Source organism: Heloderma suspectum, chromosome 1, assembly GCF_057233095.1.
Source record: "Heloderma suspectum isolate Gila_16-S chromosome 1, 16-S_ref, whole genome shotgun sequence".
NCBI classification, from domain to species: Eukaryota; Metazoa; Chordata; class Lepidosauria; order Squamata; family Helodermatidae; genus Heloderma; species Heloderma suspectum.
The window spans coordinates 86,131,826-86,157,712 of NC_139458.1; the positions used below are offsets into that span (position 1 = coordinate 86,131,826).

The following is a 25,887-nucleotide window of genomic DNA, read 5'->3' on the forward strand; positions in this document are numbered from 1 at the left end:
GTACAAAGCCAAACACCTCACATACAACTGCAATCAGAATAGAATTTTAAATGTTCTCTCTCTCATCTGTAACAAAGCTTTCAGGAAAAAAGGTCCAACTAAAGAATACCGTAGCCTGTGCTGGTGCATACAATGGAGTAATGTTAAACAAACAAAAGCATAGTTTTATGTTGAGTTTCTTAAAGTAATCACTGACCAGCAGATGGCACTCTGCACCTATGGCATCTCATCCACTGCTTGTTGTTTATTAAGTCTGTGAGTTCTGGAAGTCACTGAGCATGGTCAGTGTTTGTCAGGTTATTACAAGGGGGGTTGGTTGGTGGGGGGAGAGGTGGAGAGTACATCTCTTTTAATTTACCATTTTCTCTCTCTCTGCATATGTCCTGTACAGTAATTTTTAGTTTCTATCTGCGCTAGTTCCTGACCAAGAAAGTGTGCTTTTCTGTTTCAAGAGTTTTATGCAATTTTTACTGCAGTTCTACTCCAGAGGGTCTAGAATTCAGCAAGTAAAGTACACTGTGATAGTTAGGCACCCTTATTCTGTCAGAGAAATATGGAAGTTTGGAACTGCCAGACACTAGGGTGATATAGGCAGTGGAATCCAGGAACATGAGAAAATGAGGGACAACACCACTCCAGAAACAGATCATCCAGGAGTTAGGCAGCATATGAGTTCTTTAATGGTGGGATTAACTTTATGGAGCAGAAAACCCTTTCACAAGCTCTTTTCTATAGCTCCATATGAGGCACCCAGGGAAAGCATCCTTTATTGCTCAGGAATTGTAAGAGATAGAAACTAAAAATTACTTCATAAATTTAAGTAGAACATGGGTTTTCTATAGTACTTATTGGACAATTTCTTAACAGATAATGTGCAGCCATATTTCAGCTTCACGGTTCTCAAAAATTAAAAGAGCACCGATACTATAAGAATGGCACCTCATATTGCACATGTCTGGTCTTTCGGATGGAATTTCTTAGGAGCTCTGGCATTCTATGATACTGAGAGCAAAAGCACAGCTATGCTGCACTATTCCACTGATCCTCAGCTCACCCCAGTCCTTGACTTGGCAGCTGCACCTCTACAGACAGCGGACTGTAAACAGGAATACTGACATCATATCCTTGCCGGTAGGTCCACGTAGAAAAGCCTCCTCCTGCCAACAGAGCTCTGAAGATAGAGAGAAAAGATCAGCTATAACCACATTTTCCAAACCACCCTCACCCAATTCAAAACATTTATATAATTGGGGGCGGGGGGAGATTGGGAAGCTTTCTCTGTAGAATTAGGAACAGATTGATTCAAAGACAATACATGTAATGAATTTAGATCTCTGAAACTCCTAGCTAGACGTTCCAGATATCTGTTCATATAAACATTTTCCTACCCACCTTTTGAGCTATGAGTGTTTTTTCCAATGGAAAGACAGATATAAATATTTTAATAAATAAATACGTACTATGAGAACGAGTCCTCTGTTTACATGATTCCTACCCCACCTTTCCCAGATAGAAAAGAACAGATGACCTGATGTGACACTGAGTTCATCTTTAACTGGGAACACCCTAAATCCAGTACATACACACAGACTGAAAGAGGGGTATGGATAACATGTTCAGAGAGATCTTGGGTAGAGCAAACTGGTATTACTCTAGGTCATGCATTAATTTCCAGCAAGGCTGAAACCCTTTTTGTAACAGATGGAATTATACTTGTATGAACAGGGCTAAAAATCAGATTGTAGGAGGGAGGCTTCACTTTTTTATGGTTACAATGCAGATAATACATCAAAAACAATACGTTAAATTATCTTCCCTGTATTTTGGCTTTTGCCTTTATATCCCAGCTTTAAAAAAAAGATGATTGAGAATATTTCTTTATATTTATTCATAGAGCTTCTATGCACTTGGCAGTATTCATTTGCACTTGGCAGTATGACTAGTGTTGAGACTGAAGAATATTTTGGCAAAGTCCAGTGCCCTAGCAACATTTCAACTTGATTATTAAAACATCCTGATTATTAACACAGCCTCTTAGCAAAACATTCCACTATATAGCTCTAGAAAATTTCAAATATTGGTCTTTATAAGCACAAAACCCATGTGAGACTGCACCAGGACCACAAAGAATATGATTCTTCCTTCTCCACCTTCTACCAGTTTAGCCAGGATTGTTAAAATGCATGCAGTATCATTTCATCAATACATTTTGTTCTCATAGATTAACTACCTTTGAGATGAAAGTAACTACATAAACATGCTCATTTGATTATACAGAAAATAACATGCTATCAACAGCAAATGGCAAAAGATAAGCATCCACACTGAAAATAGGATGCTGTCTAATGGGAAAAAGATATTGGTCCCATGGAAATGCCCCAGTTGGCATGTTGATAGCCTACCAATGGGATTTCCAGAATGGGACAGGCATATCAAGCTTTCAGAACAAAGGAGCAAGTTGCAAGTCAAAAGAATTTTAAAAAACCCACAGGTATAACAAACCTGTTTGCACTATTTCATGGCTATGATTAAATTGGCTTGCTGTTTAAATATTCAAGAGACAGTGTTCCTGTTGCTACATCTTCCGCAGTGACAAAGTGGCACAATAAATGCTTCATACCACATTCACACAGGATTCAGTCAAATTCTTGTGAGGTTGACTATGGCCCTCCAGCTTTCAGTGCAACACAGTGGTATGTGCTTTGCTCTGAAATTATTATATTATAGTCTTCAAGGAGACTATAATATAGTCTTTCGTGTTCCAGAAAATGAATGTACTTTTAAAAAAAATCACTAACAGTCATACTACTTCCAGCTACCATTCTCTTCGATCAGGGATGGGCAGAAGATAGAACTTGAGATGTTCTCGAGATGTTTTGGACTTGAACTAGCAGCATTCCTGCCCACTGGCCATGCTGGCAGGTACTTTTGGAAGCTGAAGTCCAAACCATCTGGAGATCCCACACTTGTCTTAGATTACACTTGGCACTAAACACTAAACCCCTTCATTATAGGAACTGTGCAAGGCCAGTCAAGATGTGTGGCTGCTCACTATATTCACTTAGTATTCAGTCAGCAGTAAGCCAACTTGTCAAACTGAAAGTCCAAGGTGCTGCCTTGGATTCCTGTATAGAACCAAGGTTCAAACGGATTCTAAAATATTCAGGGGCTGTAAGAACTACAATGAGAAAGAGTAGATTAACATTTTACTATATAACACCAGCTTAAGTACCTTTAGGCTGCAATCCTGTACACACCTACCTGGGAGTAAGTCCCATTGAATTCAATGGGCTTTACATCTGAGTAGACATCCATAGGATTGCACTGTTACATACTGCCAATACTGCTGCCTAGGAATTTGAAAGATTTTTCCCAGCCCTGGAGCTGTGTATGAGCAGAATCTTAACATTGAATGTTGCACAAAATCTGATACCAAGGCACTAAAAATACAGCATTAAAAAAATAGTCGTGGCCATGGCCAAGAAGTTATAATTGAAAAAAAAAGGTTCCAGTGCTCATGCAGTTAGAGATTCAGTGACCCACTCAGGCACCTTTGCCTTTCTCCTGGCCACCAGTCATGTATTGATTCTCTCATCCATACACCTTCTCTTCTGCCAATAAAATCATGCTCTGAAAAAGCCAATGTTTTATTTGTACCAGAATAGCCAAGTTTACAGACACATTAACTTAATTTATATTGAGCACACAAATCTAGGAACAGCTGGTAAACTCTGGAATGGAGAAAAATTAATACTAGACGAAGCGCAAAGTGCTTTAAGAATTACAGATGAAAGGTCCTGCAGCAGTTTAACATTTGAAATGTCACATTTTCAAAAAGGAGAGGCAAACTGAAATATAACATGCCAAGCTAGATGCTCTTTTGCAGTAAGGTAAGTTGCTCGGATACTGAAAGTGCTGAATGCGTCTGAAGTCCTAAAACCAAAAGTAATAATTCTACATTATTTTCCATTTATTTTCAGTGACGTGCAGTTTAGCACTGTAGAATGCTCCTGTTATCCTTCCAGCCTTACATGAATTCAGAGGTTGGAACAAGCAAGAAAAAACTGAGTTTGGCTCACACGTTACTTCTCCTGCACTCTTACCCCTTATTTCTCCTTTCTAATTAAAAAAAATAGTAACCAGATTGTTTTAATTTGGTAAGCAACGTAACAACACTTCATCAGCCTTGAGAAAACAGGTGTGCATCTACCCCAGTAAAGCCACAGGGAACCAACACGCAGTTAAGTACCTCAGCTTGGATTTTCATACTACAGCAAAAGAACCAAGAAGTTAACTCTTTAATTTCTGAAAGCAAGCAAGTCTTTAAAAGTCACAAAAACAAAAATGACAAACTTAATAACTTAAGAAGAGCCATGCTGCATCAGGCCAAGGGTTCATCTACACCAGCATTCTGTTCACACAGTGGCCAACGAGCTGCCCACGGGAAACCCACAAGCAAGACATGAGTGCAACAGCACCCTCCCATCCATGTTCTGCAGCAACTGGTGTACGTAGGCATACTGCCTCTGACATATAATCCGAAATCTACCCAAGTAAATTTTATAACGTTTTCAAACTTGTGCATTTATGCAGTAACAGCACAACCCTTATTACTTGTTCCTCACAATTTCTTTTTTATGCCAGTCCTGGTGTTTCTCTGTTGATGCTCCCCCTTCATTTTGGAAAGATTGCCAGTCAGTTTTCTTGCTCATCCTACCTTTTTCCTTTAAGACAGCCTTCCCCTACTTGGACATCCAGCCTTCTATAGCCTAGTGCCCAAACTAGATTTGGTTCAAGAAATGGTAGCAGAGAAATAATCTGCTTGGGTGCTTCTTTCTCCAGGGAAGCCAATACGATATACAGCTCAGACAAACCCTACCAGGGCAGCTCAGAGCTAGTCAGCAACAACTAGGGATGGCGGAGAATTTCTCTCCGAATCTTCGGGGGGCCGAGCACCAACACATTCGGCCCCCCGAAATCAGCGGTGAAATTCCCCCCCCCCCCCCCGGGATGGGACTTACCATAGCCAAATGTCCCTCCCGGCGGCGGGTCCCAGCGGTGGTTCGGCAGGGGCAGCAGCCGGTCTTTCGACCGGCTGCCGCCGCCGCCATTACAGCTGAAGTAAAAAAACAACAACAACCCTGTGATAGGCTACGTAACGATTTACGCAGCCTATCACGGCTAGATCTCCAAAGTCAGCCGTGATAGGCTACGTTAATCATTACGTAGCCTATCACGGGTGACTTTGAAAAGAAAAAAAAAAGCGCGTACGCAAATGGCAGCCCCTATGGGGTGCCGCCATTTGCGTTCCTTATTTGGTCCCTGTAGTCTACGTAAATCTTTACGTAGACTACTGGGACCAAATAAGGAACACAAATGGCGGCGCCCCATGGGGGCCGCCATTTGCGTACGCGCTTTTTTTTTTCCCCCAAAGTCACCCGTGATAGGCTACGTAACGATTAACGTAGCCTATCACGGCTGACTTTGCAAATCTAGCCATGATAGGCTGCGTAAATCGTTACGTAGCCTATCACGGGGTCTTTTTTTTTTTTTAACTTTCGTAGTTCGCAGCCAGGGAGACGGGGTGCTTCTCCCCGGCCTGAATTTCGGCTGGGCGAGGCGGGACGGCTCCCCCCCCCTCACCTGAACTTCGGGGGAAGAAGCGAAGCACCTCCCCCCCACCGCGAAGCAAGCTGCGAGACCAGGTAAGTGACTTTCGTACACCCCTAAGGCAAACACTTTCATTTTTAATATATACTTTGCAATTTTGGTCAAACATAGTCTTCTATCTATACAAAACATTCCTCTTGTTTTGTTAAAGCTGCACTATCATTCTGCTTTGAATGTGCTATCTAGTCACACGAAGTTATTGCTATTCATACACACAAACGGATGGCCACTTACAACTGGGTCTCTATTACTGATCTTTATGACTATACATTGATCTCAATCCAGAGGATTTATGATGAGAAATGCCCACACCAGCAAGAGCACTGCCACAGAGCATTACTAAAGAGCCATCTTTCTCACAATGAAAGACTGAAGAACCAAGGAGAACCAATAGAGGTCAAAGCTATTAGAACTGGCCCATTGCCTAAATGATGCTTGATTTTGCAACTTTAATAACAATATTAAATACTATTGGACTGTTTTTGATTGCTCTTACAGATGTTGCACTTTATTATTACAAATTGTCAATGCTTCTGTCAAATTGTTGCAGCCAAGTGGCTTCATCAAATAAAGTAATTATAGAAATTTACAAAATTATGAAAGATGAGGTGAACAGAGAGAAATTATTATCTCACATAAAAACAGTAGACTTCAAGGTCATCCACTGAAATGGATTGGCAATAGACTCAGGATCAAAAGAGGCAGAACTTCTTCACACAGCACATAATTCATAGAATATATTGCCACAAGATATGATGTCCATGAACTTTAAATAAGGAATAGATAAATTCACAGAGGTCTATCAATGAATATTAAGGTGACAGCTAAAAATGAAATCTCCATGTTACAAGATAGCATGTCTTCATATATTTATTTTATATCCTGCTTCTCAATAATTTTCAAAGCAGTACCTGAACAACAGATGTAGGAGACTAACAACAGAGAATAGGCAACTCCATCACGTCCCAATCATGAACTTCCCAAGAAAATGTATCTAGCATTGTTGAGGACAGAAGGACGGATTAGAAAGACCTTTGGCTTGATCTAATGAGGCAGTTCTTATGTTCTCTCTCTTAATCATTAAGGTTGTATAATAATAATGGTTGACTGCCCTCTACAGGCCAGAAACACAGGATATGAGCCTTTTCATGACAAAAAAGCATTTATGGATTTTACCTTTATAGCCAAGAACTAAAGAGGACATATGTTCTGCTACTTTTAAATGTCTTGTGCAAAAGAAATGAGCTATCTTTCTAGCTTCTACTCAGTTACCTATACTAAAGCATATTCAATCTATTTTTAAGTAGGCAATTCAACAAATAGAGATGAAACATATATACTCCTTGACTGTTCTAACTCGACAGGAGTATAACTTTCTATATGCACACTAGAGTTTGAGTGCAATCTATATTCCATTAAAATCAATGGAAACACTTGCACTGATTTTAACTGAGAAGAACTGCACCCTTCATGCTTCTTCTACATAAAGACATACAGTAGCGAAGGTAAGACACAAACAGAAAAGCTGTTTAAGGGCGCAATCCTATGGCTGCTAGACAGTGGCTAGACAGCCATAGGACTGGTCAGTTTCCGGGAGCCAACTTCGGAGCCTGTGCTCCAAGGCTGGTTCCTGGAGAACTGCCTCTCCGCCGCCTTGTAAGCAGCACGGATCATCCCCACACTCTGCACTCATAAGGGCAGCACAGAGAGGGGGGGAAAGGGGGCATTCCCAGAGATGAGGAGTGCGGAAATGCCGGTACAACACTTCCTATGTGTTGTCTGGCCTCCCCACCCCACGCTCCGATGTCCCACGGCTAGACAGCCAAAATCGGCCATCTAGTCACGATTGCAGGGTGGCTGGTGGACAGAGGAGATGATCCCCTCTGCACTCCTCCCGCCGTGCACTGGATAGGCGGTCGCCTCCAAGTTCAGAGGGAGTCATCTCTCTGCATAGGATTGCTCCCTAAGATGCATTAGATTTAAACATTTGTCTTCATTTTTAGTTTCAACAGGAAGATGCCTTTGTGGCATCTATCCACCTCCCAGCTGAGCAGAGCAGAGCAAGCTGCTCCAGCTGGTCCAGGGACTACAGAAGCAAGCAAGCTCCCAGAGAGCGAGCGATCAGGGAGAGCAAACAGGAGTTGGCCAGGGGAGTTTGGTAGGAGAGGTCAAGGGGGAGACCCCTAACATTTTTTTTATTTTTTTAACTAACTTTTTTCATTTATTTGTCTTGTAACACACACTTCCACACCAGTGGGACTCTGCTTTTAACCTCTACTGAGTAGAGCAGCAGGCACAGGCTAGTCTACAACAATCACAAAGCTAGACACAAAAAGGGAAAAGAGGCAATGGAAGGACAGAATTCTCCAGTGGTGGTGACCTGCAAGGTGTGTGCAACGTTTGTTTTCTTGCCTGAGAACAACATGGCCTACACCTGCAACACGTGCAAGTTGATCACACTGCTGAAGGAAAAGTAAGTGGACTGGAGCGGCAACTGTCGACCCTCCGGGGAATAAGAGAACACGAAGCGTTCTTGGACAGAATGGGGGAACTACAGCAGCAAAGGGAAGACCAGAAGCTTGAAAAGCGACAGCAAGATGAGGCAGAAGTGGAAAATGCTGAGATGAGGAAAAATGCAGTAGAGGATACTCCATGGAAAAGGGTGACAGTTAGGAGAAGAAGAACTAGACGCCACTCTGCACCAGCGGAAGCAGTGGAGCTGTGGAACCGATTCCAGGTACGTGCGGATGAGACGGGAGGACAGCCTGCAGAGGAAGAATCACAGGGGAACCTTCATGAGAGTGAGCAAGAGGCTGAAGGTCAGTCAAACAGAGGCGATCAAACCCAGGCCTACAACAAGAAGTAGTAGTAGTGGAGACTCCTTGCTGCGTGGGATCGAGACCCAAGTATGTCGCGAAGACCCATGCACTCGCCAGGTATGTTGTCTCCCAGGAGGACAGATTAGAGACATGACTGAAAGGTTGCCTGCACTCATAAAGCCCACTGACAGGTATCCCTTTCTTCTCATGCATGTGGGAACAAATGATACCGCCAAGCAGAGCTACGAAGAGATCACGTCAGACTTTGAAGCTTTGGGAAGGAAACGCAAGAACTTTGGGGCCCAGATACTTTTCTCATCCATCCTTCCAGAAGTTAGAAGAGGGATAGAAAGGGAATGAAAAATACTCCGGGTGAATGACTGGCTACGAAGGTGGCACCGACGAGAGAGATTTGGATTCTGGAACCACAGCCTATACTTCCTGGAAGATGGGCTGTTGGCAAGGGACGGGTTGCACCTCACAAAGGATGGGAAGAATATGTTTGGCCACAGCATGAAGAACTTCATCAGGAGGGCTTTAAACTGAATCCTACGGGGAAGGGAGATGTAATGTTGGGGGTAACAATGGACGTAGGCGCATGCACTGCAACGGAGAGAACAGCTCTGATAGCGCCCAATAATACTCTTCAGACACATGTAGGAAGAAAGCCAGACTATGAAGCACATGGTCTTCGATGTCTATAAACTAATGCCCAGAGTATGGGAAACAAACAGAACGAACTTCAACTCTTAATACAGGAGGGAAATTATGACTTGATAGGTATAACTGAGACGTGGTGGGATGACTCTCATGACTGGAATACAGCAATTGAAGGACATAACTTGTTCAAAAAGAACAGGAGGAACAGAAAGGGGGGTGGGGTTGCACTGTATGTGAAAAATACCTATCTCTGCACAGAAATACAGGAGGATGAGCTTGGTAGCCCCATCGAGAGCATCTGGATCAAAATAAATGGAGCAAAGAATAAAAGGAACCTGGTGGTCAGAGTCTACCACCAGCCACCCAATCAAGGAGAAGACGAGGATGAAACTTTTGAAAAACAAATAGCCAATGTTTTAAGGAAGCATGATGTAGTAGTAATGGGGGACTTCAATTTCCCCGATATTTGTTGGGAGACAAATTCTGCAAAACATGGCACCTCCAAGGGATTCCTGACTTGTATGGCGGATAACTTCCTCCTACAGAAAGTAGAGGAAGGAACTAGAGGATCGGCTATCCTTGACTTGATCCTAACCAACAGAGATGACTTCGTGGATAAAGTAGCAGTTACAGGAACTCTGAGGGAAAGCAACCATGTTGTACTTGAGTTCTTGGTTTTAAGGGAAGCAAAAGCCGAGTGTAGTCAAACGCGTACCCTGGATTTTAGGAAAGCTGATTTTAATAAACTCAGAACAATGATCAGTAAGGTCCCATGGCAAGCAACGCTAATGAGAAAAGGAGTCCAAGATGGGTGGGAGCTTTTAAAAAAGGAAATTCTCAAGGCACAATTACAAACAATTCCAACTAGAAGAAAAGGTGGAAGACAAGAGAAGGAGCTAATGTGGCTTCACAAACAGCTTAGAGATGACTTGAAAACAAAAAAGGACACATATAGGAAGTGGAAGGAAGGCCAAGCAACAAAGGAAAAGTGCAGGCAAGTAGCACAGAATTGCAGGGATGGTGTCAGGAAGGCTAAAGCTGAGAACGAGCTGAGGTTAGCGAGGGATGCTAAAACCAAAAAGGCTTTCTTCAGCTACATGCATAGTAAAAGGCAGAGGAAAGAAATGGTGGTTCAGCTATTAAATAAGGATGGCAAAAAGATAACAGATGACAAAGAAAAGGCAGAGGTGCTCAATTCCTACTTTGGCTCAGTCTTCTCCCAAAAGAGGGTCTATGACCCCCCGGCAAAGGCGAAGTACAGGCTGAAGGGGCAGGATTGCAGCTTGATATGGATAGGCATATGGTCAAGGAACACTGAATTACTTTGAATGAGTTCAGATCTCCAGGGCCAGAGGAACTGCATCCTAGAGTAATAAAGGAACTGGCAGAAGAACTCTCAGAACCACTGTCTATTCTCTTTGAGAAATCATGGAGGATGGGGGAAGTGCCAGATGACTGGAGGAGGGCTAATGTTGTCCCTGTCTTCAAAAAGGGTAAAAAGGAGGAACCTGGGAACTACAGACCAGTCAGTCTGACATCAATCCCGGGAAAATTCTGGAGCACATGATATGGAAGCACCTTGAAAACAATGCAGTGATTACTCAAAGCCAATATGGATTTGTCAAAAACAAGTCCTGCCAGATGAATCTGATCTCATTTTTTGATCAAGTAACCTCCCTTGTGGACCGTGGGAATGGTCCACAATGGACTGCTGTAGACATCATATACCTCGACTTCAGCAAAGCTTTTGACAAAGTGTTCCATAATATCCTGATGAGCAAACTAGCTCAAAGTGGGCTAGATGAAACAACGATCTGGTGGATCCACAGTTGGCTACAGAATCGGACTCAAAGAGTGCTTATCAATGGGACCTTCTCAAACTGGGGAGAGGTAACGAGTGGGGTACCGCAGGGCTCAGTCCTGGGCCCAGTGCTCTTCAACATTTGTATTAATGACTTGGAGGAGGAGGTGCAGGGAATGCTGATCAAATTTGCAGATGACACAACATTGGGTGGGATAGCTAATACTTTGGAAGACAGAAACAAAATTCAATGCCATCTGGATAGACTGGAGCGCTGGGCAGAAAACAACAGAATGACATTTAATAGGGATAAATGCCAAGTTCTGCACCTAGGAAAAAGAAACCAAATGCACAGTTACAAGATGGGGGATACGTGGCTCAACAATACTACCAGCGAGAAGGATCTCGGAATTGTTGTTGATCACAAGCTAAATATGAGCCAACAATGTCATGTGGCTGCAAAAAAGGCCAATGCTAGTTTGGGCTGCATTAATAGAAGCATAGCTTCCAAATCCCGGGAAGTACTAGTTCCCCTCTACTTAGCACTGGTTAGGCCTCATCTGGAGTACTGTGTCCAGTTCTGGGCACCACACTTTCAGAAGGATGCAGACAAACTGAAGAGGGTTCAGAGGAGGGCAACAAAGATTATCAGGGGACTGGAAACAAAGCCCTATGAAGAGAGACTGAAAGAACTGGGCATGTTTAGCCTTGAGAAGACTGAGGGGGGATAGGATAGCGCTCTTCAAGTACTTGAAAGGTTGTCACAGAGAGGAAGGCCAGGATCTCTTCTTGATCATCCCAGACTGCAGGACACGGAATAATGGGCTCAAGTTACAGGAAGCAATACTGGCTGAACATCAGGAAAAACCTAGAGCAATACGACAATGGAACCAATGACTGAGGGAGGTGGTGGGCTCTCCCACACTGGAGGCGTTCAAGACGAGGCTGGACAGCCATCTGTTGGGGATGCTCTGACTTGGATTCCTGCATTGAGCAGGGGGTTGGACTCGATGGCCTTGTAGGCCCCTTCCAACCCTACTATTCTATGATTCTATAAATCAGGGCCAACCAGATAACCTGAGACACTTTCCATCACTGCTTGCAAGGGGAGGAAGCTCTACAGCGTTGCAAGGCAAGTGAGACCCAGCACTTCTGCTGCCTTGCTGGGGTTCAACCTCCACCTGTGGAACTTCTGCTCTGCCTCCTTGCAGACCCAAGTCCAGCCAAGTACCTCCCCACTCCCAGCTGCAACATCTGTGGGAGTTGGGGCATAAAACCCAGGCCCTGGCTGGGGTGGGACCCATCTCTGAAGGAGGCGACACCAAAGGGGGTCACCCCCCTGGGGGGGTCACTTCATAGAATCATAGAATCATAGAATAGTAGGGTTGGAAGGGGCCTACAAGGCCATCGAGTCCAACCCCCTGCTCAATGCAGGAATCCAAGTCAGAGCATCCCTGACAAATGGCTGTCCAGCCTCGTCTTAAAGGCCTCCAGTGTGGGAGAGCCCACCACCTCCCCAGGTAATTGGTTCCATTGCCGTATTGCTCTGACACTCAGGAAGTTTTTCCTGATGTTCAGCCGGAATCTGGCTTCCTGTAACTTGAGCCCATTATTCCGTGTCCTGCACTCTGGGATGATCAAGAAGAGATCCTGGCCTTCTTCTCTGTGACAACCTTTCAAGTACTTGAAGAGTGCTATCATATCTCCCCTCAGTCTTCTCACTCAGTCTTCTCCACTTCGGGGGAACACAAGGGCAAGAACCTGTCCCCCTGCTTGAAAGGAGGGGGGATGCTTGCCTTAAGTGTGGCCTGCAGGATTGCCTGCACTAGAGATGTGTTTTTTAAAGAAGGGGGGAGGTGTTGAGAGCCAGGGAGCAGCTGTTACGGTTCTACAGGGCAGAGGGAGATACGAAGGGGGGAGACAGTCATACTCTAAAGGCAGAGTGTATACCAATAGAGTGCTGACTGTCCCCAAATTGTCCCCCAACTCAAATAACCTGGATGGCCCTGGCAACAGACCCCCTGGGTTGAAACTGCTGCTGCTGAATGCCAGGTCAGTGAATGGTAAAACAACTGCTATCCAGGACTTGATCCTGGATGAACACACCGACCTGGCCTGTATTACAGAGACCTGGTTGGATGAAGTTGTAGGGGTTAATCTCTCTCAGCTCTGCCCTCCAGGATTCTCTGTCCAGCAGCAGGCAAGACCTGGGGGGCAGGGAGGTGGAGTGGCAGCAGTCTATCGGGATTCGATCCCCCTGACCAGGTGCCCTATACCACAGTCTGCCGGGTTTGAGTATGTGTATTTGAAGGTGGATGCCCGGGACAGAATAGGGATTCTGTTGGTGTACCGTCCACCCCGCTGCTCAAGAGTCTCCCTTCCTGAGCTAGCCGGGATAGTCTTGGGGTTGGTGTTGGGGACCCCTCGGCTTGCTGTGCTGGGGGATTTCAACATCTATGCTGAGGCTGCCCGGTAGGGAGCAGCTCAGAACTTCATGTCCCCCTTGACAACCATGGGTTTGTCCCAAAAGTTATCTGGCCCCACCCATGCTGCTGGGCACACTCTGGACCTCATTTTCTGTGCTGAATGGGATGATAGTGATCTGAGACTGGAGGAACTCTCTATAGTTCCGTTGTCATGGACAGATCCCTACCTGGTGGGGTTTAGACGTGCTGGCACTTGGAACCTCTGCAGGGGTGGAGGGCCGATTAAGATGGTCCACCCCGGGAGGCTGATGGATCTGAATGGTTTCCTGACAGTTCTTGGGGATTTTCCTGTTGCCTCGACAGGTGATTCTGTCAAAGCCCTGGCCGATCTCTGGAATGGAGAAACAACCAGGGCCATGGACACAATCGCTCCTGAGCATTCTCTCTCACACAAAGTGGAGCCGCACCGGCACCCTGGTTTTCTAGGGAGCTGGCAGCAATGAAACGAATGAGAAGACAACTAGAGCGATGTTGGCAGTAAATGCGGAGTGAATCCGATGGAACATGGGCTAGAGTCTATTTGAAGGCCTACTCTGTGGCAATATGGGATGTAAAAAAAGATATTTTTTTCTGCCACTATTGCATCTGCAAAGAGTCATCCAGTAGAGCTGTTTTGAGTGGTCAGGGGTCTTTTACACACCAGCCTGCAAGAAGAGAATTTAAACCTCTCAACAGTCCACTGTGAACAATTTGCTGAGCACTTTGCAGACAAAATTGCTCAGATCCGCTGACTTGGATGCTAGAGCTGATACAGACCCAGTGGATGTAACTTTCGCCCATGCTTGTCCAGTGTTGTTCGATGCTTTTCAATTTGTACAGCCTGAGGATGTGGACAGGATCCTGGGATAGGAGAGAGCCACAACGCATGTTCTAGAGCCTTGCCCCTCCTGGCTCATATAAGCAGTCAGAAGTGGACTGGCCGAGTGGGTAAGTGAAGTGGTTAATGCCTCCCTTAGTTCCAGCCTGCCTGAAAGAGGTGGTGGTGAGACCTCTGTTTAAAAAAGCCCTCCCCGAACCCCACCATATTGGATAATTATCAGCCAGTCTCCAATATTCAATTTCTGGGCAAAATATTGGAGCATATAGTGGCCTCCCAACTCCAGGGATTCCTGGATGAGACAGATTATCTAGATCCATTTCAATCTGGCATCAGGCCCGGTTATGGGACAGAAAGAGCTTTGGTCACCTTGGTGGATGATGTACACTGAGAACTAGATGGGGGAGTGTGTCCCTGTTGGTTCTGCTGGACCTCTCTGTGGCTTTCAATACCTCAACCAGGTATCCTTTGGGGCTGCCTTGCTGGGATGGGACTTGGAGGCACTGTTTTACAGTGGCTCCATTCCTTCTTGGAGGGGCGGACCCAGAAGGTGGTGCTGGGAGACTTCTGTTCAACTCCCTGGCCATTGGCCTGTGGAGTTCCTCAGGGTTCTGTTTTGTCCCCCATGCTATTTAAAATACACATGAAACCACTGGAAGAGGTTGTCTGGAGTTTTGAGGTTCGGTGTTGCCAGTATACTGATGACACCCAACTCTACTTTTCCTTTCCATCTAATTCCAAGGAAGCTGTTGGGGTGCTAAACCGGTGTCTGTCGGCAGTAATGGACTGGATGAGGGCAAACAAACTGAAGCTTAATCCAGACAAGACAGAGGTGCTCCTGGTCAGTCAAAAGGTAGATCAGGGAATAGGGATTCAGCTTGTGCTGGATGAGGTTACACTCCCCCTGAAGACACAGGTTCGCAGCTTGGGTGTACTTCTGGATTCAGCCCTAAGCCTGGATGCCCAGGTTTCAGTGGTGGCCAGGAGTGCATTTGCACAGTTAAAGCTAGTGTACCAGCTGTGCCCGTTCCTTGAGATGTCTGACTTGGCCACAGTGACAAACGCCTTAGTTACATCCCGCTTGGATTACTGTAACGCACTCTACGTGGGGCTGCCTCTGAAGAGTGCTTGGAAACCTCAGCTGGTTCGAAGAGCTGCTGCCAGACTCTGTACTGGGACTGCCTACAGGGAGCATTCCCCTGCTAAAACAGCTTCACCAGCTCCCAGTCTGTTTCTGGACACAATTCGAAGTACTCGTCATGACCTATAAAGTCCTATACGGCTCAGATCCAGGTTATCTGAAAGACCATATTCTCCCCTATGAGCTTGCTTGTGCCCTGAAATCTTCAGGAGAGGCCCTTCCCACAGTCCCACCACCATCACAGGCTTGCCTGGTAGGAATGCGAGAGAGGGTTTTCTCAGTGGCTGCCCCAAGGCTCTGGAACTCCCTTCCCAGGGAGGCAAGAGTGGCACCCTCTTTGGTATGTTTTCGCTGGCAGGCAAAAACTTTTTTGTTCCAGCAGGCCTTTGGGGATAGATAGTCTGGACCTGTGAGAATATTATGGATTAATAATATAATATAATTAATAATCGTCTTGCGTTCAAGACGAGGCTGGACAGCCATCTGTCAGGGATGCTCTGACTTGGATTCCTGCATTGAGCAGGGGGTTGGACTCGATTGTCTTGTAGGCCCCTTCCAACCCTACTATTCTATGATTCTAATACTATTGTTTACATTGTTGTTGGCTTTTTTAAATTCTAAAATTTTATACAGTTTTAATCTTATTGATGATTTAATTATATTTTTAACTTTTGTGTATTTCTATTTATATGTTTTAACTGTACAAGTTTTTAATGTTGTAAAGCCGCCTTGAGTCCCAGCATTGGGGAAAAGGTGGGATATAATAATAATAGCTTTGTACAGTAATATCTTTTTAGAAAGTGGTATAAAGAAACTGTTTAATTTCTGAACTGAGTTTAATGCAATCCATAATTGCCTTCTTTATGTTTCAGAAGCACCAATATCCACATACGCACATTCACACTTGTACTCCTAACAGCTCTGAATTAGAGGCTGTTATAAAAAGTCTCGAAGCAGCAGCTGCAAAATCCCTACCTGTCCCTCGGAACATCTAGTGCTGTATTGTAGTCAGGTGGTCCTCCAGGCAACATGTTGAACAAGAGGTGATTTGTCCCTCGATCCCAACTAGAAAAAATAAAAAACGAAGGAAAAATCTGAGTAGCAGACAGACCAAGAATCAGAGCTTCGGGGGTAAGCGCACATCCCAAACCACTTACTTTTAAACACAACAGCTCTAAGAAAAATAAAGTAACCCAACTGGCACAAATGAACTATAATTGTCATCATTTCCATGATTTCTGCACCAGCCTGAAACCGCATTCACTCTCAGATGGCTTGCAGAAGGCCTACTCGACAATTACTCAGCTTAATCACCACCAAGCTGTGGGAGAGCAGAGTGGTCAATAATTAAGACTGAGAACCACTACTCTACGACATCGAAAGCGGCTATCTTCATTCACCCCATGACTAACTGGCTTTTCACTCTTAGTCCCCTGCCCTTGGTTTCTTATTCTAGTTCAAACATTCACACAGTAAGGTTACTGTAGGTACCGGGATAGCTGCGCCAAAGCCTGAGCTGTTTCCTTGATACGGAGCGTGTTCTGGTTCAGCACGTCGATAGATGGCACAAAAAGACAGGCACGGTTGACGTCATCTGTGTAGAAGTCACTGTCAGAGATAGCAGTTAACAGTTCGTTGTATTCCTTGGAAATCGTATGACTGACCGGCATGCCGTACTCATCCACATACTTCTTTAGAGAGTAAATATAGACCTTGATCTTATTTTTGGGGTTGAAGCCACAACGGTAAACATCAAAACATGTGTGCATTCTGCAGCTGAGGTCTCCACGTTCTGGGATGGCACTGTCTGCAGCAATCTTGACTACAGGTACATCGTGAATGCTGCGCTTTTCAACTGTCCATTCATTAGAGGACTCTATAGAGTGCGGCCAGAATTGGAACATGCCTGTGGCAATGAGGCCCAGCAGCACAATGGAAAAGAGAGCAATGTAGTAGATGCGGTGTTTGGTCTTCATTCTTGGGATGAGGGCTGGACCCCGAGTGTTATATTTGGCTGACGCACACATAATGAAACAAGCCACCTTTCCCAGGAGCGTCTGGAGAACAGAATATATGCAAAACAAGATTTAAAAAGAAATAGTGTTTACATCATTGTATGGATTTCTGACCAGGTTGCAATTACTAAAAACATACTTGTGCTTGAAGTTAGAGACGTTAAGGCCTAGAAAAACAATCCAGGGGGCAGGGGGGACCTGGGGTTTCCCCCACACAATGATTATTCTTCAGTTTGTGAGAACACGAAAAGGAACTGCTATGAAATATTTTCTCTCTTCTTTTTGACTGAGTGAAATGCTTTTTATGATCATATTTTACTCATGAAAAAGTGTAGTATGAAGTGTAGTATGCAAGGCAACCTAAAGCATCAGAGACTGATAAGTCCTGCAAGTACTGTCAAAATATACAACACTCAAAGCTAACTTACATTAATATTGTAACTGTATGAGATTGTTTACTACAAAATTTGTCATTTCTATTTTCAGTTATTTTTTCCTGCTTCTCAGTTGGCAAAAGCTAAGACTTATGTACTTAGCATAGAGTGCAGCAGTTTGCAGCTTTCTCTAGTATTGGGCATATTCATAATTTTGCTTTTAGATAACTAAAGCATTTGTAATTTTGAGGCTGAAATCTTATCATGGTTACCCCAGGAGTCAGCTCCAATAAACTTAGAGCGCAATCCTATCTTGATAGTCACCAGCCTCCAAAGTCGGACATTGCTGGGTATCCAATGCAGGGCAGCCAGAGTACAGACATGATCCTTGCCTCCGTGCTCCAGCTGCCCTGCATTTTCCCTAGATGGACAATTTCACCCATCTAGGTGCGGCTTTGGAGAGGGAAGGGGGTCAGGACACACACAGGAAGCTGCATGAAGCAGCTTCCACTGTCTCGTCCCCTCCCCGTCCCTGGGACTGCCCCCTTTTCACCACCTCCATGCTCTGTTTCCAAGAATGCAGGTATAGACGGTCCAGAGAGAACTGTGCCGGTTCTGAGGGGGCAGGGAGCACAGATTCTGGGCTCCAAGGTCAGAGCCCTTGTTCCGACCTCAGATCCAGAAACTGAAATATCCTATGTCCCCCAGAGGCCGTCTAGGAGACACAGGATTGTGCCCTCAGTGTTTCTTGCTTCTGAGGAAGGATACACAGGTTTGCTCTGTAAACTCCACCAATATGTCAAATAGTACAATTTTCTCTGCTAAGTTATAAATGATGCATTTTGTCTTGTTGAAGCAGTAAAATAACTTCAGGTTTGCTAAGAAAGTATTTCAATTCCTGTCCCCCCCAGCTTCAAAATGTGTAGAAATGTTATTTCTAGCTCTAGTAGATTGTACTCCCAACACACCAGAATGTCATGGAAATGCTGATTTTCCAATAAACCAAACAAAGTATATCATTTGCGTGCACTGATGTGGAAGTCTTGTAACAAATCCCCCAGAATAGGAATACATCCTCAAAATTTTGTTGCCGCCGCCTACTACTACTACTAAGTGTCTAGTACCAACACCATGCTGGATGCAGTACAGAATGCAAGTTCCTCCCTGGATTTAGCAATTTGAACCAAAACACACATACTAATTTTGGAGAGGACATTTGTAATTAGTCATTCTCTGTTTAAAGTACACAAGAGCCTGATTATTTCTCATTTGTTTCTCATGCGCATTTTAAAGGGAAAATGAGCTATTTATACATGCACAAATCCTTCACATCTCATATGTACATGAGCACTTTGTACTTGAATACTGGCACCAGACCAGAGTACAAAATGTTACATACAAAGTGGCCCTCAAATGCTGAAACCGCAAAGCAGAAGAACTGAGCAAGCAGACCATATGAGGAAAGGTTTTGCAAAACACAGTAATAAAAGGACGGCTGACACAACAGACATCTTTTGTAAGTGCATGAAAGTACTAGAATTCTAAAGATGACAGCACAGATAACACTGAATTGCCCAGTAGCTTTATTTCTATTTATGTCATAAGCAATTTCAGTCATGGCTTGCAGTGTGTTCAGTTTTATTTACACACTGAACATCTTGCGATATAAAGTTTTAAAATTAGAAAAGAGTTAATGCTTTGAATTTAGATTGACTAGATACTCCCAAGACAACAATAACACCCAGTAAAATACAGTGCTGTAGCCAACACCATTCCTGTACAGTGGGTTTTCACAGAACAGATAGCAAGAAGAGGGCGGAGACTATAGCAGCAAGAATGACAATGGGTATATGTGTGTCCTCAAAGAGTTCGACCAAATTGTCTTAACAACATAGATTTGGCAAAGAGATCTAACAACAGAATATCAGAATCAGACACAGAACAACAGGAGTTGTTGGGACTTTCAATTTCCCATGGAGTTCCTATACTGCATTTATTAATCCTTATTCTGAAATACTGTTATCATGGGCAACAGCAGATACGAGGGCCAAATGCAATTAAATACTCCCTTCTCCCAATGGCTTGCTTGCTGTTTACTGAAAAGCAGCCTCTGACACTCCCATTAAAAAAAGAGCAAGGGCTGCTTAACCCTTTCCCCTGCTGCTGTCCATTCAGTGTCACCCCAGTCAAGCTGCGTTCCCATTCTCGGGGAAAAGCAGCTTGGGAAGGGCAAGAAGGAAAGGGAGTAAGCAACTCTTCGCTTTTCTTCTGCTCCCTGACACACTTTCAGAAGCTGTTTTTTAAGTTTGTTTTTAAAAAAAAGCTATCAAAAAAGCAACATCCACCTATTAATAAGAGGATCAGTGTGCAACTAGCAAATATGTATTACATCTTTCATTACACAAGTATCAACAATTCCATAACATAAATGGCTAGACAAGGCTCCAAATCTGAGGAAGATCTCAAGGCTCAGAATATAGAGGAAGAGGCGCTCCTTCAGATGCTGTGACCACAGGCTTTGTAGGTTAACACCAGCACTTTGAATTGGGCCCAAAAATGAACTGGGAAACAGCAAAGATGATACAGTACTACCACAATACGATCACAATGCCCACTTCCAGTCAGTACCCCAGCCACCATATGTACTAACTGAAGTGAACCGCCCAGAAAGCTTCGGCTATTGGGCAGTATAGAAATGAAATGAATAAATAAATACGTTTCCAGACCATCTTCAAGGTCAGCCTCCACATTGCAGTAATCTAAATAGGATGTTAACACTAAATAGGATGTTAACAAGGCATGGCTCACTGAAGTCAGGCTATTTTTATCATAGCTGGCTTACCAGCCTAAGCTGGTAAAAAGCATTCTGTGCCCGAGAAGATATGTCTGCCTTTAGTGACAAAGATGGATCTATAAGCACCCCCAAGCTACCATCTTGATCCCTTACAGGGAATATAACCCCTTCCAGAATAGGGTGAACACCCCTCATCCTGACAACTGAACCACCATCTTGTCTGAACAGAGCTTCAATCTATTGGCCCTTATCCAGGCCATTACTAGGAACCAGTTTTGTACTTCCAGTGCCTCACCTAGGAATGATGAAAAGAGAGGTAGAACTACATGCCATCAGCATACTGACGGCACTGCAGTACATGCCAAGTCTCCAGATGACCTCACTCAGCAGTTTCACATAGACGTTAAATTGCAAGGGAGATAAGATGGAACTTTAAGGGACCTCAAAGTATAAATGCTGAGCAGAAACCCCCCAGCACCATGTTCTGGAAAATGAACCACCTGCAGCGAATTCAGACAAACTCTCCCGGATGCCATGGTCAATGGTATCAAGAGCTGCTGAAATACCAGCACGGATGCACTCCCCCATCTCTCTCTCAGCAAACATCATCCCCAAAGGGGATCAAGGCAGTTTCAGTGCCAAAATCAGGCCCCAACTGAAAAAGATCTAGAAAATCCATTTCATCCAAAAGTGTCTGGACCTTGCCCAGGAAGATGTTAGGCACCTGCCTATAATTATTCAGATCTCCTAGGTCCAACAATTTTTTGCAATAGTGGTCTCACTATTGCCTCCTTTAAGGAGTTTCGGACGACTCCCTCTCATAAGGAGGAATTTATCATTTCCTGGACCGAGCTGGTTATCCCCTCCCTACTAGATATAAGTCACAAGGGTCTAGCAAACAGATAGCTGGTTGAACTTTACCAAGCACCTTGCCCACATCTTTGAGTACTAAAAACTGAAAGTCATCCAGCAATTTCTGACCAGATGTTGCCTTTGACACCTCCACAGATTGAACTGCCTGAACCATGGAAAATTAAGCCATGACAGATACGAGCAATTTTGTCCTCAAAATATCTTGCAAATATGCCACAGCAAGGGTTCTATCAGATCCCCCACCAGGCCAGAACCCCAAAGGCCTCTCTCTCACACACTCAGTGGAATATCTTAGTGCATCACTGAGACTGGCCATCTATGATAAATGCTTGAGCTGCTGAGGAAAATATTTTCCTCCTCAGACAAGTACACACTTGTCATTCCATGGAACTACTTATTCATCTTTATATGGATCATTATTCACCTGTGAACCCATTGCTACAAAACAAAAAATGTTAAAAACAAAAAAGACTATGAAGCTTTCTACTTTTAAAATAAATTGATTAACTGCATTTGCATCCTAAAACCACTTACTTGAGATTAGACACACAGCCCACTTAGCATGATGGATTTCCCATAAAATCAAAAGAAAATTACTTAGGGAAAAGAATTTGGCAAAATGTAATTCGATGTCCAATTTCAAGCAAATTACAGGGTTCTATATTATTTTTATTATTATTAAATTTATTAATCGCCCATCTGGCTGGTCATCCAGCCACTCTGGGTGGTGTACAGCATATAATAAAACAGTTTAAAACAATAAAATTCTACAATAAAAACGTTTTCTAAAATACCCTAACCCACCCCAAATGCCTGCCTGAACAACCACGTTTTTAATGCACGGCGGAAGCTCATTAAAGAGGGGGCATGGCGGAATTCCCTAGGGAGGGAGTTCCACAGAGTGGGGGCCACCACAGAAAAGGCCCTCTCCCTCGTCCCTACCAATCTAGCTGTCGTGGCTGATGGGACAGAGAGAAGGCCATCTGAGGCTGATCTTGTTAAGCGGCCTGTCTGGTGTTGCTGGAGGCGCTCCTTAAGATAGGCTGGGCCGGAACCATATAGGGTTTTAAAGGTCAAAACCAACACCTTGAATTTGGCCCGGAAAACAACTGGTAACCAGTGCAACTCCTTCAGCACTGGAGTGATGTGATCTCGCCGGCAGCTGCCTTTAATCAGGTGAGCCACCTCGTTCTGTACCAGCTGCAGCTTCCGAACCATCTTCAAGGGTAACCCCACGTAGAGCGCATTACAGTAGTCTAAACGAGAGGAGACCAGGGCATGTACTACCGATGGGAGCAGATGGTCGGGAAGGAAGGGGCGCACCCGCCGTATCAGATGGAGCTGATACAGTGCTGTCCGGCTCACAGCTGACAGCTGAGCCTCCAGGGACAGCTGGGAGTCCAAAATGACCCCCCAGGCTGCGGACCTGGTCTTTCAAGGGTAGCCGTACCCCATTCAACACCAGGTCAACATCCCCCAGCCTCCTCATGTGGGGGGCAATTTGGGGGCATCCATCCCTGTTGTAGTCCAAAATAACTGGAAGGCACCAGGTTGGGGAATATATTCCCCCACCCACCTCCAAAATACTCAGTCATTTCCCCATAGCTCCACAAATGTGATAAAAACTGGACTGATACAAAGCCAAAATACAGAATGAAAACAGTCATGTTTTGCAGCCATGCTGAGCAACAGTAAAAACAGAATATGCAATGTGGAAGATGCTTTGTTCATGGTGAGAGCAACTACTTTATATACATTAAAACCTGCTCATGCTTAAGTAGCAGATGATTAAATATTTCGTACAAATCCAGTAGAGGTGATGCATTTTGAGAAGCTCTCTTCCCTGTATGCATTCACATGTGGATTAGCAACTACATCTGCAATTTCCAGCACTGGACAGCTGCATCCGGGACGTAGAGATGTGCACACTGGTTTCAGTCCTAGATCTGGAAGCACAGCATAGAATTGGTGTCAGCCCTGTCAGCCTGGATCACACCAATGATCTCTGTGCTGCGGTGGGCCATGGGAGTCAAGAATGCAGGTGGAGAAAAAGACTGAATCCCCTGAGAATAAAGGGAGACCCTTGACTCAGAATAAGAGTCAACTGTGTAACTGCCATTGACAACAAAGCTGACAGTGCTGACTACCTGTTGGGACAGTGAAACACTTATTGTATGAACATGCAGCCTCCTACTGTGTACACCAGTGTTCCCCAACCTGGTGCCTTCCAGTTATTTTGGACTACAACAGGGATGGATGTCCCCAAATTGCTCCCCACATAGTGGCTACGGAGCTGCCCAAAGGCTCAAGATTAGCATGCTTGCAACCTAATTTTGATCATTCGGGTGTTCCGTATCTCCCACAACTGACATAATTTCCCCCCCCAGCATCTGTGGGGGGCTTCCAGGGCAAAAATGGCCCCTGGACCTCCTGAAGTTGCCCACCCCTGGCCTACAATTTCCATCAGCCCCAATGAGTGCGGCAATGGCCAGGGCTGATAGGAATTATAGTCCAAAAATGTGGAAACCACCAGGTTGGGGAAGGTAAGTGTACTGGCCTCTACGGATGAAGGCCTCTTCCGCTCCAACACATACAATATTTAGAGTCAATGAATTTCTCTCGGCAACAAAAAAAAGAAGACACACACAAGCTGCCTGGCTCTATCTACTATTCCTGCTCTCTTGCTACGATCTGGTAGAGATGTCCGTCCGAGGTTATCACCTTCGCGGCGCAAGAGGACGCGGTGACCGAGGGGCAAAAGATGCGCTTCCAAGCGGGGTGGAAGCTGTCATCACAAGTGAAGCGGCGAAGGGCCACAAGGCAGCCCCTCGATGAAAGAAGCCCCCCCACCCCACCCCACCCCACCCCCGCTGTGCTTCGCAGGCTCAAGCAGAGAGCAGCGGAGGGCGGGCGCGCACGGCTCCCCGCCCCTCTACCTCGAAGCGACCCTCAGGGGTCACCTCGGCGTGTCCTGCGGGCCCAGCGCATCTCGAGGGAGCCTTCCGCCCTGCCTGATGCCACTCACCCGGTCGCCCGAGAGGGAGGGCCTTGGCGGGAGCCGGCTTGGCAACACTCCCCGCTTCTCGCCGCAGGCCCCACGGCGGCTACGCTCCGGGAAGGCCTCCGCTCTTCATGGGCGCCCTCTCCACTTGCGGGCCTCCCGCCCGACGCTTCGGCGGAGGGGGCCACAAGCGGCGCACGCCTCCCACGCCCCTTCGTTTTCGCCCGCCGCGGCAGGCCCTTCCGGGTTCCGGCTGGCCTCGACGTCATTTCCTGCGCGCCCGAGCAACAGCGACAGGGCGGGTGGTTCGCTGGTCGCGTCTGGAGGGGAGGCGGCGCCTTCTTGTCGCCGGGCGCATGTTCAAGGCAATCCCGGTGGGAGTGGGAGTTCGCCCCCTCTGTATCCGCGGGGCGCTGCGGCGCGTCTATCCGCCATGTACGACCTGATGATCTGGCCGCGTACTGGATGTATGGATGCCTCTGTCAATTCGCAGCATTCCGTCTTTGATCTTTGCGCGGCCCGCGTGCAAGTACGATCAGTGTTCAGTGGTGTTCATGTATAAAGAGCAGCCTCCCTGAACCTGGCGCCATCCAGATGTGTTGGACTACAGTGCACATCATCCCCATGCCAGCAAGCTGGAGGGCGCCAGGCTAGAGAAGGCTGGTATAGAGGCTGAGTCAGAGGTGCTTCTGGTGGGTGGTTCGTCGGTTCAGGGACATCGTGGGTCAACCAGTTATGGCAGGGATTCAGAAGGATCATGTCTGCAGTGGGGGTGCTCGTAGACCCATCATTTTCACTGGAATTGCAAGAGGCCTTAGTATCACAGAGTGCCTTTCTTTTAAACGACTGCTGATGTATGTAGCTGACCGATTTTGTAAATGATTGCTGATGGCCTCTTCTAGACAGAGATAGTCTAGCCTCAGATGTCCATACTTTCAGACTGGATTTTTGCAATGTGTTCTCTGTGTGCCCGTCTTTGAAGACAATCCAGACGCTTCAATTAACTCAGAATGCAAATAAAGGGTGCAATCCTATGCATGTGTAGGTAGAAAAAAGTCCTACAACCAGCTTTTTTCTGTCTAAACATGCATAGGATTGTGCCTTTAATCACCTAATCCTTAGTAAGAAGATGTACACATGGTGTACTAGTGATGATAGATGTGGACATGCCACCTCTTTTAAGGTGTGACTATTAAATTACACTGTACACTGGTCATTGGTATTGTGTATGGTACATCTGGTAATCTGATCCACGTGAATCATGGAAATACTCCTGCAAACCATAGTACATATTACATGGGAGCTGTATAACACCCATGTTATAAATACCATTAAAAAAATGGCTGTGGATATGAAGCTTAAATGGCAGGACAAAACCTCACAGAATCCTAGGTTGTATTTTCCCTTTTCATCATGACAGTAGCAACAGACATATA

The 25,887-nt window shown here is 45.3% G+C and overlaps 1 protein-coding gene and 1 pseudogene across 2 annotated transcripts in view; one reads left to right on the forward strand and one right to left on the reverse strand.

Annotated features, from left to right (window-relative positions):
- EXT2 (exostosin glycosyltransferase 2) overlaps nt 1-24,685 on the reverse strand; it is a 137,979-nt gene extending 113,294 nt beyond the window's left edge. For both annotated transcript variants that reach the window (XM_084850909.1, XM_084850915.1), the window contains exons 1-4: nt 24,476-24,685; nt 16,886-17,451; nt 16,370-16,459; nt 1,055-1,171 (exon numbers count right to left, since the gene is read on the reverse strand). In XM_084850909.1, coding sequence (XP_084707035.1) covers nt 1,055-1,171; nt 16,370-16,459; nt 16,886-17,421 — 743 coding nt within the window. In that variant the 5' untranslated portion in view covers nt 17,422-17,451; nt 24,476-24,685. The remainder of the gene's footprint in view (nt 1-1,054; nt 1,172-16,369; nt 16,460-16,885; nt 17,452-24,475) is intronic.
- LOC146357553 (uncharacterized) lies at nt 12,782-13,917 on the forward strand (annotated as a pseudogene).
- Nucleotides 24,686-25,887: the final 1,202 nt, after the last annotated feature.